This window comes from Lutra lutra, chromosome 3 (genome assembly GCF_902655055.1).
Source record: "Lutra lutra chromosome 3, mLutLut1.2, whole genome shotgun sequence".
Classification (NCBI taxonomy): domain Eukaryota; kingdom Metazoa; phylum Chordata; class Mammalia; order Carnivora; family Mustelidae; genus Lutra; species Lutra lutra.
The window spans coordinates 199,287,461-199,303,901 of NC_062280.1; the positions used below are offsets into that span (position 1 = coordinate 199,287,461).

Here is a 16,441-nt window from a genome sequence, read left to right on the forward strand (position 1 = left end):
GTTGTGTTTGCAAACAGGTGTCCCCGTGAGGGTTGCCTGGGAGAGCTGCAGTCCGGGTGACAGGAAATGTCTTTGCGACTTGCCTGAGCGTGGTGGGTTTTAGCGGTGGGAGCACATGAGCCGCACGTGCAGGACGTGAAGCCCCCTTTCCAGCAGAGCTGAGAGGAGCCCCCAGAGAGGGAGAGCTCCGGAGATGGGTCTTCTAGGGGCTGAGGCGTTTCCTCAGTCATCGTTAGACAGGGAGGTGTCTTAAGTATGTCCATCTGGGGAGACAGGGCTGCAGGCCCTTACGCGGTCCGTGGCGCTGGCTCACTTCTCCGGTTCTCTCGAACGCTTTTATCACGGGCATCGTGCCGGTTTCTTCACGTACAGGAGCAGCGGGTAGGGAACGACTTGCGTGCCTGGGCTCGTCAAAAGGCAGGGTAGCTTTTGCCTCTGGAACGTTGTAGTCACGACAGGTAGCAGTGACTGGTTCTAATGGATGTGCAGTATCGGGGCGCATGTTTCGTAAGACGCTCGAGCAACTTCCTGGACCTTCACTGTATTCCAGAGAAGCCGCCTCTCTCTTTCCTCCTGGCTCCTTACGTTGCCTGGGGCCTCTGCATCCTGGGCCCAGGGGAGACGGAGACCGGAGGCCGCCAGCCCAGCATCCTGTGCTCCCACTGGCCGGCACTGACCCTGAGCTCTAGTTTTGCTGCTTCTCCTTTTCCCGTCGCTTCCTAAGATCAACCTGTACCTTCGTGGCTTTTCAGCCCTTAACCTCATGATGCGGGAGTATTAGGGCGAGCGGCCGCGGGGGGGCAGTGTCCGGGTTTGGGTGGGAAGGCTGCAGGGGTGGTAAGATCTCTGGAGTGTCACAACCCTGTAAACTCCCTCCCCACCACGGCCTTTTCCAGACAGACACACAGACATGTGCAGCCCCAGGCCAGGTGTGGCAGAGCCACAAGAGCGCCCAGCCCCGCGTGCTGAGGCTGGCTCCTCCGGTGACCTGTGTCGTAGGCGACCTGGAGCTTTGGTGGAGCTGGTGCACAGTAAACCTTTCGCATTTGGAAGAAATCTTTCCTAAGACCTTACGAATCCCCAAGTTTGGAAATAAGAGTAACGTGATGTCTTTCAAAAGGCAGATAACGTTAAACTTTTACCCGGCCCCTCCCGAGTGTTTTGAGAGTTGGTTGCTGAGAGTCGGCAGACAGGAGCAAGCCCGCCCAGTCCGTCATTTGCAGTGAGTGGGTGGGGGCGGGGGGGGTTGCTGTCCTTAGGGCGGAGGGTGTGGAGCCCGGGAAGGGGGATGTGGGATGGCTGCCCGCCCCCGCCCCTGCAGCCCGGCCTGGGGGCTCCTTCCTCTCCTTTCCCCAGGGGCTCATGTCCTGTCTTACAATCTGGTTTTAGAAAATGTGAGTACAGTTTAATAGACTGGGTTGGGAGGAAATGGGTAGCGGTGGTTTATTTTCCTTGCGTGGCAGGGCCCGATGAGGTGGGGGGGTCCCTGCTGTCTGATTTGTTACCATCTCAGGGACATGCCTAAGAAGAAACCAGGGTTATGTTGCTATAAATTGGTTTTAGTTTATGATCTTTCATGTTGATCGAATCTCTAAGAAAACGTTACGCTTGTTAGGTAGGTTAGTTACTTATTTTTAAAGGACCAGTGACCTGAAACCTGAAGCCCACCAGAATTTGCTGTGCGAGTTGCAGCTCATTTGTAAGATCGGTGACACCAAGTCCTCCTTGAATGGTGGTGACCGAGTGAGGTTCTGTGTCTGCAAGGTAATGAAGTCAGTGCTCCTTTGTTTCGCCCTGCAGAACGGCTGACAGTTCAGGGATTGTCTGTGTGGCTTGCCTGATGTCCTCCTCCTGTGTGGCCCCATTGTCTCACTGGCCCAGGCTCTCCACGCCTCATGCCTGAGGGCGAGCTGGACTGGCGGAGCCCCGCCGTCCGTCAGACTGCAGAGCGGGACTGCTCTTGCCGTGGAGCCCGCCCGCGCTGCCCGGGCCGGCCTGCGGGTGCTGGAGCTCTGGAGCCCGGCTGCGGAGTCACATGGGGTCCTGTAGCAGCCAGAGCGTGCAGAAGTCCAGAAGGGGGAGACAGGTGCCCACGAGCTGGGGGGAGGGGCGGCGGCGTGGGCGGGGCGAGGGTGGCTGGGACAGCCGCCTCGGGGTGTTGGGGTGGGAGGGCTGCAGGACACGTCTTCAGCACTTACTTGGGGAGCGTGGCTGTGACCGCTCGGTGCCTCCAGCCGCGTTCTGGTGGAGGCTCTTTGGCGCTGTTTCTGGTGCGCTCTTAGGGAGGCGTTTACGTCTGCACGCTGTGCTCTGCTGCTCTGACGGAGGAAGGGCCTCCCTACCGGACTCGCACTCATCCTCGGGATGTCGTCTTGTGCTTCCTTTCTCTCGTTTTGTGGCCGGCGCGTGGCTGCCAGCGCTCGGATGGCAGCGCTGCCGACGGTCCGCAGCACTTGTAGCCGGTGCGCGAAGGTACAGTTCGGTTTCTGTTGGAGCGTCGAAGACTTTCTGTCTTCTGCATCGGTGGCAGATCCAATTTTTTTTTCAGTTCAGGACCAGTCTCCTTGGCTTCACGTTACTTTTAAAGGATAATGTCGCTTAAATAATTTTCTGACGCAGTGGCTGGTGTCACATTGTGTTCTCTGTCCACCGTTCCTTTGACATTTTTGTCCGGTGACCGTTTCTTCGAAGGGAGACATTGTGATCCTGGGACCAGCACCCAGATTTTCCCACAGAGGAATGAGCTCTCTGAGCGGCCCCTCCGCCCTCCGGCTTGCTCCCCCACTCTCGCATGAATAGACCCATTCAGGGGAGAAACCAGAGCCCAATGTCCCAGTGAAAGCAACTGATTCTCTCCATCTTAGCTAGCATGTAAGTTATTTAATCAGATTTGCACTTAGGAAGGACCGTGCTCTCTCCAGAGGACACACAAAACTGAGCGGACGAAGAACCCATGTTGAATGCATGTTACTGATGTGGAAATCTGAACTTCGATGAATGATTACTTTTTTTTAATGTTTAGCATATATATTTTAATTACCAAGTCGGGGAGAAGACTGCATTTGTGTTTATTCTGTACAACTTTGTGCATGATTGAGGATGGTTGGTTCTGGAAGAGAAGTAGCACTTTGTAGTGCGTTTTGTGGATGCTCAGAAAACACGCGGGATGTGATTTTCTCACTGAAGAAGGCGCTGGGCCTCTGACAGAGCAGGAAGGAAAAGGGGGTCGAGGAAGGGGTTTTTGCGTTCCTTACGTACATCAGGTCCCCTGGGAGCTCGGGTTCTTGTACTCAGCCTGGCGGGCACAGAGGGCAGAGAGGGGGCATCAGGCATGGGCTGTGTCCAGGCAACGTGCAGACGCCACCCACGGGCTCTGCTCCTCACTAGTGGTTTGATTTGAAGCATCCTTCCAGAGGACAAGGCCGAGCAGAGAGGATTAGAGGGATAGCTTCCCTGAGGACGAGAGCTGCCGCTGGCCTTCACATCCGGGCTCCGCCTGCTCACCCGCCCGCCTTGGCGCCACCCCTCCCTACTCTGGGAGGGGCCTCCGCTCTTGGCCATTGCTGATGGAAAGGGGTTTTTCACTTCAGCTGTTTTGCACTTAAAAAAAAAAAAAAGATTTTATTTACCCATTTGAGAGAGACAGAGATCACAAGCAGAGAGGGAGAAGCAGATTCCCCACGGAGAAGAGTCCGATGGGGGACTGGATCCCAGGACCTTGAGATCATGACGTGAGCCTAAGGCAGAGGCTTCACCAACTGAGGCCCCCAGGCGCCCCATGTTTTGCACTTTTTATCTAACATAGGTACCAGGACACATTTTAAGGTTGGTTTATCATTCTTTCTTCAAAGTAGTGGCTACTTAAGGGCTTTATGCTGGTGGACTTTTAGTTTTCAATAAACCTGTGTAGCATGATTTGAGACCATCATTCTCTGATGAAATTGATTTACATTTGCTAGGCTCAGTCTAAAGAGCAAACTTGATTTTGTCCGTTGAAATACACTTTGCATATGTTAAAATGCATGAATTTTAAAGGTATAGTTCAGTGAATTTTGGCAAGTGTATTTATTTGCAGTGACTGCTCAAATTACGGTGTAGAATATATCTATCACCCTAGAAATGTAGGCCCTTTCCCCATTGTCACTCCTTCCCCACTTCTGCTTTCTGCCCTCAGCAGGTTAGTTCTGCCCGTTCTCGGACTTGACCGGGAGCGGGACAGGCCTGACATTCTTTTGTGAACGGCTGGCTGCTTCTGCAGGGCCCCGTGTTGGACCGGTCCGTGTGTATGTGCTTCTGTGGTTTGAGCACCCCTGATGATGGAATTTATCACAGGCTCGTTCTGCGTGTCCTCGTCCCACATGTGCCTGGCAGTGAGAGGAAGTCAGTTGTGCAGCTGCGGGAAGACTCTGTGGCGCGGGTTTTCGTAGTTAATGGTCACGGGGAGGGACAATAAATGCATCGGTATTCTGTCGAAGCAACGTGTGAGTTTGGACAGTGATGAACTAAATCTTACCGGCCAGTAATGGTATTATTTGTTTGTCGTAGGTGCTACAGAACATTTTGGAAACAGAAAATGAATATTCTAAAGAGCTTCAGACTGTGCTTTCAGCCTATCTACGGCCTCTGCAGACCAGTGAGAAGTAAGTTGGATGGTCAGTTGTACTAACCAACGTAGTCGACACCGAGGCTCACCTTCTCGGAGAACAGAGGACGAAATGCTGGTATAAACTGGTGAACCGGCTTGTTTGAGATGCAGGGATTTTTTTGTCGGTGGGGCCTCAGTTGGGCATTGGGAAGGGAGAGGAGAGTGACAGTGTACCACTTTTACTGTTATTTTCTTGGTTTTAGGTTAAGTTCAGCAAACACCTCGCATTTAATGGGAAATCTAGAAGAAATATGCTCTTTCCAGCAAATGCTTGTTCAGTCTTTAGAAGAATGCACCAAGTAAGTAAGATGCTAAAAATTTACAAAATGCAGGTTATTACAACTGGTATTTAAAGATTCAGGTTTAAGGTGGTGGGTATTGGAGAGGGCACGGATTGCATGGAGCACTGGGTGTGGTGCAAAAATAATGAATACTGTTATGCTGAAAAAATAAAAAAATTAAAAAAAAACTTTCAAAAAAAAATAAAGATTCAGGTTTAATGTCATTTTAGAATTTGCATTTCTAATGATGGAAACTGTTACTTTGACTCTGGTGTATCAGCTTTTCTAGCATGAATTGTTGACTGTCTGGAGTTTTTAGTAGGCTGTGTGCCGACTGCGGAGAGAGGACAGAGACGGGCCAGCGGAGGAGTTTCTGCGGGGTCGACTGGGCGGGGACGGGGGGGGGCAGGAGGAGCCGCGCAGGCGCACGGGGGCTGCTCCTGCTCGCCTTGCGGGCCTCGGGCGGCGGAGGGGTCGCGGCACGCCGTCTGTGACGTGCTGTGGCGGTCACGTGCTCGCTTTTGCCTTGTCCGCGATGCTTTCTGTGGGAAGTGGGGGCATGTTCTGAGTGACCGGCCGTCTGACTGACTCTTTTCCCGTGGGACTGTTTTGTTCTCGGCCGACATCGCGCACGGGGACGGGCGCGGGCTGTGCCCACTGGCTGTCCCGCAGCTCGCGGCGGAATGCGCTCGAGCGCACTTGCTAGGCGCTGGTCTCCAGGGGATCCGTGGTGTTGCTTCCCTGAGACTTGCGAGAGGAGGCGTCCTGCTCACTTTTAAATTCCGGTTCTGCGGCAGCAGGAGCAGGAAACTTCGTCTCCCGGGATCTGGCTGCCGTCCGGTTTCTCCTTCCTGTAGTGTTTGTCTTTCTCCGGCCTAAGTGGTGAGGGGTGTTCTGCCTCCGCGTCCCAGGCTGACCGGCGGCCGCGCTCGAAGCAGGTTCCAGGTCTCCTCCAGGCAGGAAAGCTGAAGGACGCGGGCCCTGCTGGCTTTCACACAGAAACTCACGCCACGCTTCCCTTGGTCGCAGTTTTGGTTTGCGTAAAGTGGCATTAATACCGGCGTGGAAAGAGTAGTTTGAGAACAGGTTTGCCCTCCTTTTGACGCGCGGAGGCCATTTGCCGGCAGTGTGGGGCCTTTGTGAGAGGCCAGCCTCTGTGGCTGCCCTTGCTCTTCCCGCTGGCTGTGGGTAAGGTGCACTGAATACCTTGATACTTGCGTAGAGCGTTGGCGGCGCCTCTTTTGGGCCTCCCTCTGTACTGCAGGTGTGTGGATCTGAACCCTAACACTCGGGGAGGTCACAGAGCGGCCGAGTCCAGTGTCTTGTCAGCCTTCAGGCCTTGCATCCTCCGGGACTTCTGTGTGACGAGGTGGTGTTTTGGTCACGTTCCTCAAGGCCATGGTGCGCTGGCGTTAGCCGTCGGATTTCCCGTGGTGGGACGGAGCGTTTGAGATGAGCTTTCCTCATCAGACAGGCTTGGATCGCGAATATTCTGAGACTTTGCAGAGATGGGTGCAGAACTCAGGTGCATGGTCCTAGAACTCTACCCCCCAGCCCCCCCACGTCCCAGCAGCTCGGGTTGAGCCAAACTGTGTCATTTGCTCTTGGGGCTTAGCTGCCCTACGTGGCATAGCCTTGGCCCCCATTGGCCCCAGAGCATAGAGAATTGCGTCCTTTCCCTCTCCAAGTGCCAGGCGTCTCCAGAATCTTCCCCTCTGGCCCCTGCTGCCTTCAGACAGTTGGTTCCATCTTCTGCCCAGAGTTTGTGTACCTGCAGGGGGTCCGTTTGATAGGAATAAGGTGGCTGTGACCGGAAGGGGGGCCTCCGCCATGCTGGAAGGCAGCTGCGGGCACGGCCTCCCAGTCAGCACCACTCGTCGTCGTGCTGTTCTGCTTCCACAGTTGCTGCCAGTCATCTCCCTTTCTGTTTTGCTCTTGTGAGTTTTTGCCTGTTTGAGGCTCAGCAGCTGTCATAGCCTGGATTTGAGACGGGGGGAGGGCGTCTGGGGGTGGGCTCGGTCCCCAGCTTTCCCCTAAACGGAAGGAGGGCTGTGGTGTTTCTGTGGTGTGTGTGCGTGTGCGTGCCTGTCCCCGTGCTACCTCAGTAGCAAACCTTGCCGGCCAAGGCATTCTCTGATTCCGCTTTTATACAGAACGGGCGGGTTTGCGACCTCTCGTCCTCCCCTGCCCAAAGCCTTGATTTGGGGGTCTGGAGCTGTGCATACGTGGCCACGGCAGCTGGGTGCAGGCGGAAAGACGGGTCAGTTTGCCGCTCGGTAGCAGAGGAGCTTTCCAGGTATGGGCTTCTGTCTGCTTGGTGGCTGGTGTGAGCCCACGTCCTGCGATTTTGTATAGTTTGTTTTTGTAGACGTGGTACACGAGGAGGCCTGTCTTCCTCACTCTGGTTTTCTGCATTCGTTACTTGGCAATTTCCCTTCTGTCCATGAAGTTTAGGATGTCTCCCTTGTGTCGCACGTCTGCAGGCTACCGGAGGCTCAGCAGCGGGTCGGAGGGTGCTTTTTAAATCTGATGCCGCAAATGAAAACCTTGTACCTTGCGTATTGTGCCAACCATCCATCTGCAGTGAACGTCCTCACGGAGCACAGGTACGCGCCCTTAGACCCCTCCCCCGAGGGCAAAGGCTCCCGGGGTGCCCTCTGCATCCGCTCCTTTTGGCCACGTGTTACGTGACACTGTGCGGATACCCACTTGTTCGTTCAACAGTCACGGTGTTTTTGGTTTCCTCTTGAGCTGAGGGCCCCGGAAGCGCTGGTAAGGGGTCTCTGAGGTGCTGAGTAGCGTTTTGGAGCAGAAAAAGGGTGTTTTTTCAAGTCTTCCTTTAGCGTGGAGCCCTTGGGTCAGTGGGTTGGAGGAGCCGTTAGGATTCCGGAATGCAGCTGTGAGCTAACCCCAGGCTGCGGCCTCCGGCTTCTGGGAGCTCCCAGAACGGCAAGCACGGGGTTTGGAATTGGATTTACCCTAAGAGAATGTGGGCCTGTTAAAACCAGGGCTGGGTGTCATAGGTAAAAGTTAAGTCGGAGATAACTAGCTTCAGCTTTTCAACCTGAAACGGAACTAAAAGAAGCGAAACAGCGCGCGCATCTGCTCGTTGGCTCGGCGAGACCCCGCGAGGCCGAAGGAGGCAGAGGAGGAGGCGGCAGAGCGGCTGGTGGGGCCGGGGCTGCTGGGGGGAGTGCGGGCGCCCGGCTTCCGCTTCTGAGAGAGGCACCGAGTTTCCCTGGTGTGCGAGAGAGATCTTACGTCACTCTTGAAAAGAGCCATTTAAACATTTTTTAAACTGTAAATGAAAAATTGTTTCAGTAGCATTAAGGATAAGTTAGAGTTAAATATTTAGATATTTCAACTTAAAAACACTTGCCGACAAGTATGCCTGGGCTATTTGTAAATGGAGCTGGGCCTCGGGTAGCGTCCCCGCCAGCGCGGTGGCCGGCGGGGCTGCGGAGCCAGGGCCTCGGGCTCACCCTGACCCGGTTGGAGCCCCAGCTGTGCACTCCGCTGCTGGGCCTTGCGCAAGGCCTCTTGCCTCTCGGGGCTGCTGTCCCTTCTCTGGAAGTGCCGGCTGGTGGGGTTACTGTAAAGCGTGAAGCAAAAGGTGTGGGAGAGCGGGACTGAGTGGGCAGGTGCTCCGGCGTCCGTGCTCCTTGCGGTCCTCTCTGTGCCCGTCCCCCCGAAGAGCCTGTGCTCCCACTGTGGCTCCGTGTGCTGAAACGTAAGGAAAGCTCCTCCAGTCCTGTGGCGGGTGACAGAAGGAAAGGGAGGTCAGATTATATGGTGTCCAAAGAAATGGAACCCAAAGAACCCAGCCCCCGCTCCCCTAGACTCTTCCTCCTTGCCTCTGGGAGGGCGGCCTGGCCGTGTTCCCACATGCCTTCCATTTTGTGCTCTGCCTTGGCCTCTGGGGCATTAGAATTTCCACAAAAGTTGAATGCAAGGATTACATTTGCATTTCTGAGAATTCGCAGGAATTATTGGCATGGCAGTAGGGGAGCCAAGCAGGAAGCAGATAGGTTGACTGTCCTTGAACACTTTCGTTCTTCCTTTTTGGGGGGTGGGGTTTGATCCTCTAGGGTCTGGCTGGAAGTCTGGAGAGGGTGGGGTCGGGCTCTTTTGGGGCCTGATTCTAACGAGGTATTTTTCCCCATGGAATTGACATCTGTCGTGAAGGTGGCATTTAAAGGGATTCAGATTGTTTACGAAGGTGCAGACTCCGAAGGGAAATGCTTGGGAGTACGCGATGTTTATCCCTTCTTCTCTGCTATTACTTCAACGACTGTTTGTGTCCTAGCTGGAACCTAGGTGCAGCATTTCCCCAAAATAACAGGGAAGGAATACAGACAAGCCTGAGTGGGGAACCTGTGCCGCCTCCACGTGGCGTGTCTGCGGGACGGGGGGGCCTGGTTGCACTCTGGCTGGGGGAACCGGGAGAGTGACCGCTGCTTGGGCTGGCGGCATGCGCTGCCTCTGTGCCCTCCTGAGGTCTCTGGGTGGCGAGAGGCCCCGTCCTGCCCCCCGGTCAGACCCTGCTTCCCAAGCGTAAGTTGGTGAATTGAGACAGGGTTGCGTTTGACTGGGACCTTCTCTTCGTTTTACCACGTTTTATTCTGGCCTCTTAACCTGTCACCTCTTCCCTGCTTCCCTCCACTTGTTGGGGTTTTTAAAGCTGCCCCGCTTATGGATTGATTAACCTATGTATATGCTGGAATATGCTTTTAAGGATTGATTCACGTGTACGAATTAGAAGTTGTAAAGGCTTTATTCGCAATTGTGTGATTGCTCATGCGGTTGAAATTCTGGGTGTGAATCTTGGGAACGCATAGACAGGGCTGTGGGTTGTGTAGAATCAGAGCTGGGAGGTTCCTTTTGCATTTTCACGACGGGAGACCTAGGTTCGTGGCTGCCTGTTTTGAATAAGTGATGTGTTTCATCACTGAGTCTGTGAAGTGAGGGTTTTTCCCCAGCACCGTGACGGTTGCTTTCTGCTTGGCACACGGTGGTGTCCTCTAGGACCGTCCTGTTGTTGGCACCCCCGGTGTCAGTTCAGTAGCTGCCGCGGAGGCCTGCCGCGTAAGCTTGCTAGCGTCAGGAGGAAGCAAGCTGAAAGCCATTGTTTTGTCAAAATAGCCGTAACCAGCTGTTTTGTCTTGCACTAAATTTAAAAAACTAAAATGAAAAATGATCTATCGAAACTTAACTGTGTACATGTTCTGGCGTTCTGGGATCTTGGATGTTAAAAGAAGTTAAGTCTTTTGTTTGCAGAAATGTCATTTTAAATTCTTAGTTCAAGGGTGTTTCTGGAGGAGGCGAGAAGTAGAACTTGTGTAGTTCTGTTACTTTTTCTCTGCCATAACGACAGGAAATTTCATGTGCAGAAATATTAAAAAAAAAAAAAAAAAGACCATTCCGAATGGACTTCCCGTGATTTTCTTGGGCTAGGAAAGCTTCCTCGTGGATTGTGTTTGAAGGAGTTGTGGAGCGTTCCGCTTTTGTGGGACTGTGCTTGACTGGTTCACACACTGCGAGAGATGCTGCTAACATACCCATTTCTTCGTCGTCAGTCCGTCCTTCCACTCCGCTGCTGTAGGGATGGATGCGGTAGTTAGCAGAGACGGGCATTTGAGGATGAAGGTGTGAGGGGCAGGCACCGCGTGTGTGAGACACAAAGGAGGACAGCGCGGTCACAGGGGCCACACCAGGCGCTTGAGTCTGGCGTAGGCTCTGGGGCTCTCCTCGGGGTCAGCCACCCCACTAGCAGGGAGGATGGGGGCCTCCGTCCTCATGGGGTGCCTTGTTCTGTGAACGTGCATAAGAGGACACCTGTGTGGCAGGCTCGCTCGTGTGCCTGGGGATTGTGTACAGAAGTGTCTCAGGTGCCCAGCAGAGCGCTTGTCCGAAAGCGGGTCATCCCTTTCCTGCCGTCCCTCCCGATGCGTTCTCCTGGCTGCAGCTCTCTCTTCCATCCGAGCTGAGAGAAGGCAGTGACTGGGAGAAAGCCAGCCTGGGCTCCGCAGTTACCCGCCCATCCCAGTGGGCAGAAGCTGATGTGGAAGGAGGGAGGAGGCAAAACGGTGATAAAGCGTCTAACTCTGCGGCAGGTGCTCCAGGGTGCTGCTCCTGGCCTGTAGGTCCCCACGGCCTCGGGCAGACAGCGGACCCACGCATAAGAAGGTGGCGGTGACACCCCGCTGTGCCCGGCTTCAGTAACCGCGGTCGGTCGGGGGCTGTCGGGAGGAAACCAGTGTCCGAGAGCGCGTTACACACACACACAGGCTGCCCCGTGTCTTACACCCACGCGCTTCCAGAGGAAGCTTGGCGGCTTCTTTGATGACTTAAGTCTGTCACCGCGAAGGGCTGCCTTGCAGGTGAAAAACCCTGAAGCCTTATTCTTACAGAAAGGAGAAAACGTCACGTGTGATGAGTTTCTAGAGCTAGGATTGTGTGAAACCTTCCCCTCTTCAAGGGTTTGCTTTGGCTTTGCTAACGCCGCCAGAATGTGAACATAGAAGTTAACTCGGAAGGTTGACTTCAAGAAGCGGAGGTGTCGGTACAGGAGGGGAGCTAGGCAGGCGGCCCCGGCCCCTCACCTCGTTGGTCCCGTGCCGCTGACACAGCCTGGGCACGCGCCCTGGCTTCGGGGAGTGCCACTGGCCCAGCCGGGCCACCTCGTTTTCATAAGCCCGGCTTCAGGTGGAGAGCGCTGAGGAGGCCTCGTGTGCTTCAGAAGTGTCAGGCCAGTTTCACGATGATCGATTCCTTTGCTTTCAACCTGGAACGTGCAGCCTTTTATGTCTAAGTGGGTTCAGCTACGTGAACAGCTTTCCCTGTGGGTGTGCAGGGTCCGTCGCGGCTGGGTTGGGGCGGCTTGTGCCAACCCCGATTTTTGTCCTCTTGTTTCCACGGGGAGTCCTGTTAGTCGAACTGGGGGAAGTGGCCGTGCTCAGTACTTTTGAACTAGCCGCCTCGAAGTGTGTCCGTTTTCACCAGGAGCCCTAGCGCGGCTGCTGCTCCTGAGAAGCTCGGGCAGTGGCAGGTGTCGTTGAGTTGGGGGTGAGGGGTCAGAGGAGGTGAGGCAGTGGCTGGGGGTCCCTGAGGTCAGACCAGGTCACCTGCACTGAATACCGATGTGCTCAGGTGTTCTTCAGGGTTTCTGTGTTTTTTGGCTTCACTTGGTGTTCCTCCCAGTAGGGGACATGGGGGCTCAGAGGTCAGGGTGGTGACCTGAGCTGGTATGTCCTCCCCACAGCCTAGCCTGTCTGTCTCTCACGTCTCCGTGCCTGGAATGATGCAAGGACAACAGTGGGGAGCATAGGGGTGCGGTTGGGGCACAAGGGCAGAGCCCCGGTCCCCAGCTTGAGTCCTGATGGGTCTGTCACCGACCCAGATTGATGCGCACGGCTGCACTCACTGGCTTGCTCGGGTCGTCCCAGACGCTATGCTGTGGGACTGAGACTGGGGGTGGAGCTGGTGTGGTGGTCGTGGAGTCAGATGAGAAACAGGGTGAGGATGACAGGACTGCGGAAGATGTGCAGGTGTGGCTTCCAGCGTCTTTAATTTCTGACTGCGCGCTCAGGGTCCGCGTCGGTGGACGCAGGTGACGGTCTTCCTCGACCGAGAGGCTCTGAGATGTGACGGTGGGGCGGTGCTGTTGACGCCGTGAAGCCTCAGTCGTGCTGTCTCAGCCGCGTTCCTCACAGAGCGCTCCCGGGGCTGTTGGGCCGGGGGTGCCCTGCTGTAGGTCACGGTAGCGGGAAGCAGCCTTAACCTTGTGCGTGTGTGTGTTTTAAGCCACCTCGAGGTGCCCGGAGAGTCGCCGTCTGTTCTAGCTTGGAGGGCGCTTGCTGCGAATGGGCCACTCCTTTGGGAACTAGGCTCCTGTGCCTCCCCGAGCGGGCGCGCCCCCGAGATGGGCCAGCGCGGCCCGCACCTGTTGGGCTCTCCGTGTCCAGTGTTCCAGGGACCCCGTTCCGTGTCACGACCCGGGGCTGCTGGCGGGGAGGGCGGCCCCTGCTTTGGCGCACGCGCTCACCGCTGTCTGCTCTCTCCCCGCGGCACGGCGGCCAGTGAGCAGCTGGGCGAGTTCATGGAGAGCAGAGGCGCCAGCAGCCCGGGGATCCTGGTGCTCACCACCGGCCTCAGCAGACCCTTCATGCGCCTGGACAAGTACCCCACGCTGCTCAAGGAGCTGGAGAGACACATGGAGGTACGGCGCGCCTGCCGCTCGGAAGCCGAGCCCATCGGGGACACTCTCCGTCCACTTCAGAGGCCGCAGCCGGCCAGAGTGCTTTGTGGGGTTTTGACCTAATGGATTTTCAAGAACGATTTTGTAAAATACTAAGTTTTCTCCTTTCCCCAGCTCCATATAAAACATGTCCTTCCTGTCCTCTGTCACCCACGGCTGCCGATAGAACGACCTCCCCAGACTAGAGAACGCACATCTCTGTTCTGCGAGGGGTTGAGGTGCCGCGTTAGGGGCGCTTGGCCGTAGGTCGTTGGGGCTGCGTTTGCACAGGAGTGACAGAAGGGAGCCCGGCACTTCCTGGCGCAGGCTTGTCCTGTGTCGGAGTGCTGGGCTGTAGGCCCGGGGGGGCCTTGTGTCCAGGTCGCTGTCTGGAGGGCCCTGTGGCCCCTGCCCCGCCGCCCACCTCTGCTCTCGGGTGCCGGAGCACAGGCTCCGTGGGAGGCTGGTTGCGGGGGTGGGTGCGGACTCCTGCCGTGGGCTTTTCTAGACTGTCGTTCCCCAGAGCCCAGCGGCTCCCTGAGAACAAGAAAGGCGCTTCAGTGAGGAAAGTCATCTGTTGTCGGTTGAAAAGCATTGGGGAAGTTTCAAGCTAGTCTGCACAGTGCCTTTTGAAGAAAAAAGACTTTACGTTATGAAAGCTAATAATACTTCTTCTATTCAAAGGATTATCATCCAGATAGACAAGATATTCAGAAATCCATGACGGCCTTCAAAAATCTCTCGGTAAGTGATTTAGCTAAATATTAGGGCTTTTCCTCCCAGGCATTATTACAACTAGGGAATGTAGAAAAATGTTTGTTACCTAAAAAAGTGTGATGATAGAAGAAACTGAGAGTTAGAATTTGGGTGTATTGAAATAGAAACGAACGTGCTAGTTTGTTTACCGTGGTGGTGATTTCGCATGCTTTGCTGGGCTAAGGACACCAGGAAAATTACAAAGAGTTGAACCTTTAAAAAGCTACCACATGTTTGATGCTGTGGTTGCTTGTAAAGGTCCTTTTCTGCGGACTGTGTCTTCGGGAGGACGAGTGGGGCCCCGCCCTGTCCCTGGGCTGTCACATCCCCGCTGTTTCGGGAATGTGTCTGACTTACAGCGCTTGCTTTCGGTCCCTTGCTCAGTCTTTGTGCCAGCAGAGACCAGTAAACCCAGAAAATACGTCCTTGTCCAGTCTGCGTTTTTTTTCCCTAAGAGTATCAAGATCTGCTGGATCTAAAATAATGCTTGAGTCCGGAGCCGCCGTGGGCGTCGCCGCTCTTACTCCCGTGCTCGTGAATAACGCGGACCCTCGCTCAGTGGACTGTCTTAAGAAGTGACGAAGTAGTACGGCCAACACTGCAGGTTCTGGAGGCTTCTGTGTCCTCTAACACTGGTGTTCTGTGTCTCAGGCCCAGTGTCAGGAAGTACGGAAGAGGAAGGAACTGGAGTTGCAGATTCTGACGGAGGCCATCCGGAGCTGGGAGGGAGACGACATTTCGACCCTGGGCAGTGTTGTGTACATGTCTCAGGTCATGGTTCAGTGCGCCGGGAGTGAGGTACGCAGGGCCCGGGCTCCCCTCTGCAGAGTGTGTGGGTGCAGAATGGAGTGGAGGGACAGGGTGGCTGCTGGACTGGCAGTGGTCCTGTCCTGTCCCCCTATCCAGACTGTCTTTCCTGAAACAGCCTAAGACGTCTTGGGAAGAAACGGAGTTGAGAGCGGAACGTACTTTGTGTTCAGTGTAATGTGTTTTGTAAACGCTTTCTCCGATTCCTCAGTGAGTCAAGAACGTAAATACCTTAGAATGTTACGCTTTTGTCATCACATGATTAGAGCTTATGAAGGAATGTCATTTTAATAGAATTCCTGTATCCTCATTTGTTGTCCGCCTTATGTGACGTAAAAGTGGCTTCGGCTTGGCCAGTGGGGCTCAGCTCCTAGCGGGCCACTTGAGCAGCGTAGGTCATCCAGGATGCGTGGTGGCCAGCCCGTGTCCCCTGGAGGGTGGCCTCCACACAGGACGGGTGTCGCAGCTGTCGCCGCAGAGCAGGGTGTGTGTCCCCGCCTGCCCCGGTCTTCCTGCCACTGCGATCGTTCTAGGAAGCCTGTCTCTGATGGTTGACATCGTTCCGCCTGTTCTGTCCTCTCTTCTGCCTGGCCGTTGTGGAAGTCCATGACCCGGTGGGTTTGGTTTAAGTGAGAGATGAGCATACGCTCTCGTTTGATCCCCGAGGGAAACTGTAGATTGTGCCCCTGTGCCTGAGTTCCCCTCACCCGCTCACCAAGCGAGCGTGTCTTCCTGAGGAGTGGAGGAGTTTTGTCCCGCCTTTGTGTGTGCCAGAAGGAAACAAACCAGGGACAGGAATTAACAGGATCGAGATATGCTAATGACCCATTTGCAAACTTGAAGCTCTGAAAAGAAAACCCCAACTCAGGTCAGTCTGGGACTGTCAGAAATTGAGACTTCCTAATCGACATGGACTTAAAAGACCCCACATCTTTCTAGAAACAGTCTTTTAATCATGCACTTTGAAACGTTGGGAAGTGTTTCGTTAGTTTGTAAGCAGTGTTTTCTGCACAACGTGAGATCTCTAGCGCGTGAGTAGGTGTGCCCAGACGGTGGTTGCAGGTCGTGCCTGGGAAGATGGCGGCAGGTCGGACAGGTTTCTTGACGGCAGGGCCTCGCAGGGCCCAAGCTCCGAAGGGTCCGCCACACGTTGCCCACCTCCGTGCGCTGCGTGCAGTAGTGCTGTCACACGAGTCTGAAGTGCGCAACCTGTTTTCAAGGCCTGTGGCATGTGGCTGGCATCGGAGGGCTGCGGAGGACCCTGTTTCCGGACCTGTCAGCATTTGCTGTGGAAATGCTGGAAATGGCCGCGTGCTTTACATTCCCAAGAGCCTGTCCTGTCCTTGTCGCCTCTCTGGGTTTTTTTTTTTTTTTAAACCTTTTTGAAGCAAGTGGTTTTTAATAGAAATGCTCTGAAGTCTTTCATGTAAAGTAGTTAAGGTTTGTAGCATGGATGAAAACAACACCGAATTGTTTATCGGGCTTTAAGGGAAGTGCCAGGAATTATTAATAGAACAAAGTCCATTCCAGCATTTTATCCTGTCCTCCTTCGGCTTGCAAGGTCCAATGTTCTCCACCACGACCCCCAACTTTGAGTTCTTTTTTTCCCTCAGACCTAACAAACACTTTTAGACTAACTAAAAAGAGTTAACGGCAGAGCTGAATTCCTTAACCAATTTTTTTTTTTTTTTAAAGATGCCGCGGTGGCTACTTGCA

General features: G+C 54.6%; 1 protein-coding gene and 1 long non-coding RNA gene across 10 annotated transcripts in view; both read left to right on the forward strand.

The window, feature by feature from the left end:
- The window catches only part of ARHGEF7 (Rho guanine nucleotide exchange factor 7), a 122,231-nt gene that overhangs the window by 79,853 nt on the left and 25,937 nt on the right, over positions 1 to 16,441 (forward strand). For 8 of the 9 annotated variants that reach the window (XM_047720427.1, XM_047720424.1, XM_047720425.1 and 5 more), the window contains 6 exons: positions 4,546 to 4,640; positions 4,849 to 4,944; positions 7,410 to 7,532; positions 13,006 to 13,144; positions 13,847 to 13,906; positions 14,570 to 14,716. In XM_047720427.1, coding sequence (XP_047576383.1) covers positions 4,546 to 4,640; positions 4,849 to 4,944; positions 7,410 to 7,532; positions 13,006 to 13,144; positions 13,847 to 13,906; positions 14,570 to 14,716 — 660 coding nt within the window. Of the gene's footprint in view, positions 1 to 4,545; positions 4,641 to 4,848; positions 4,978 to 7,380; positions 7,533 to 13,005; positions 13,145 to 13,846; positions 13,907 to 14,569; positions 14,717 to 16,441 lie in introns of those variants that run through there. The other variant, XM_047720433.1, reaches the window with a different exon arrangement.
- Positions 14,723 to 15,340, forward strand: LOC125094845 (uncharacterized). The gene is made up of 2 exons (XR_007125720.1): positions 14,723 to 14,935; positions 15,065 to 15,340. It is a non-coding gene; the product is annotated as an uncharacterized LOC125094845 (long non-coding RNA).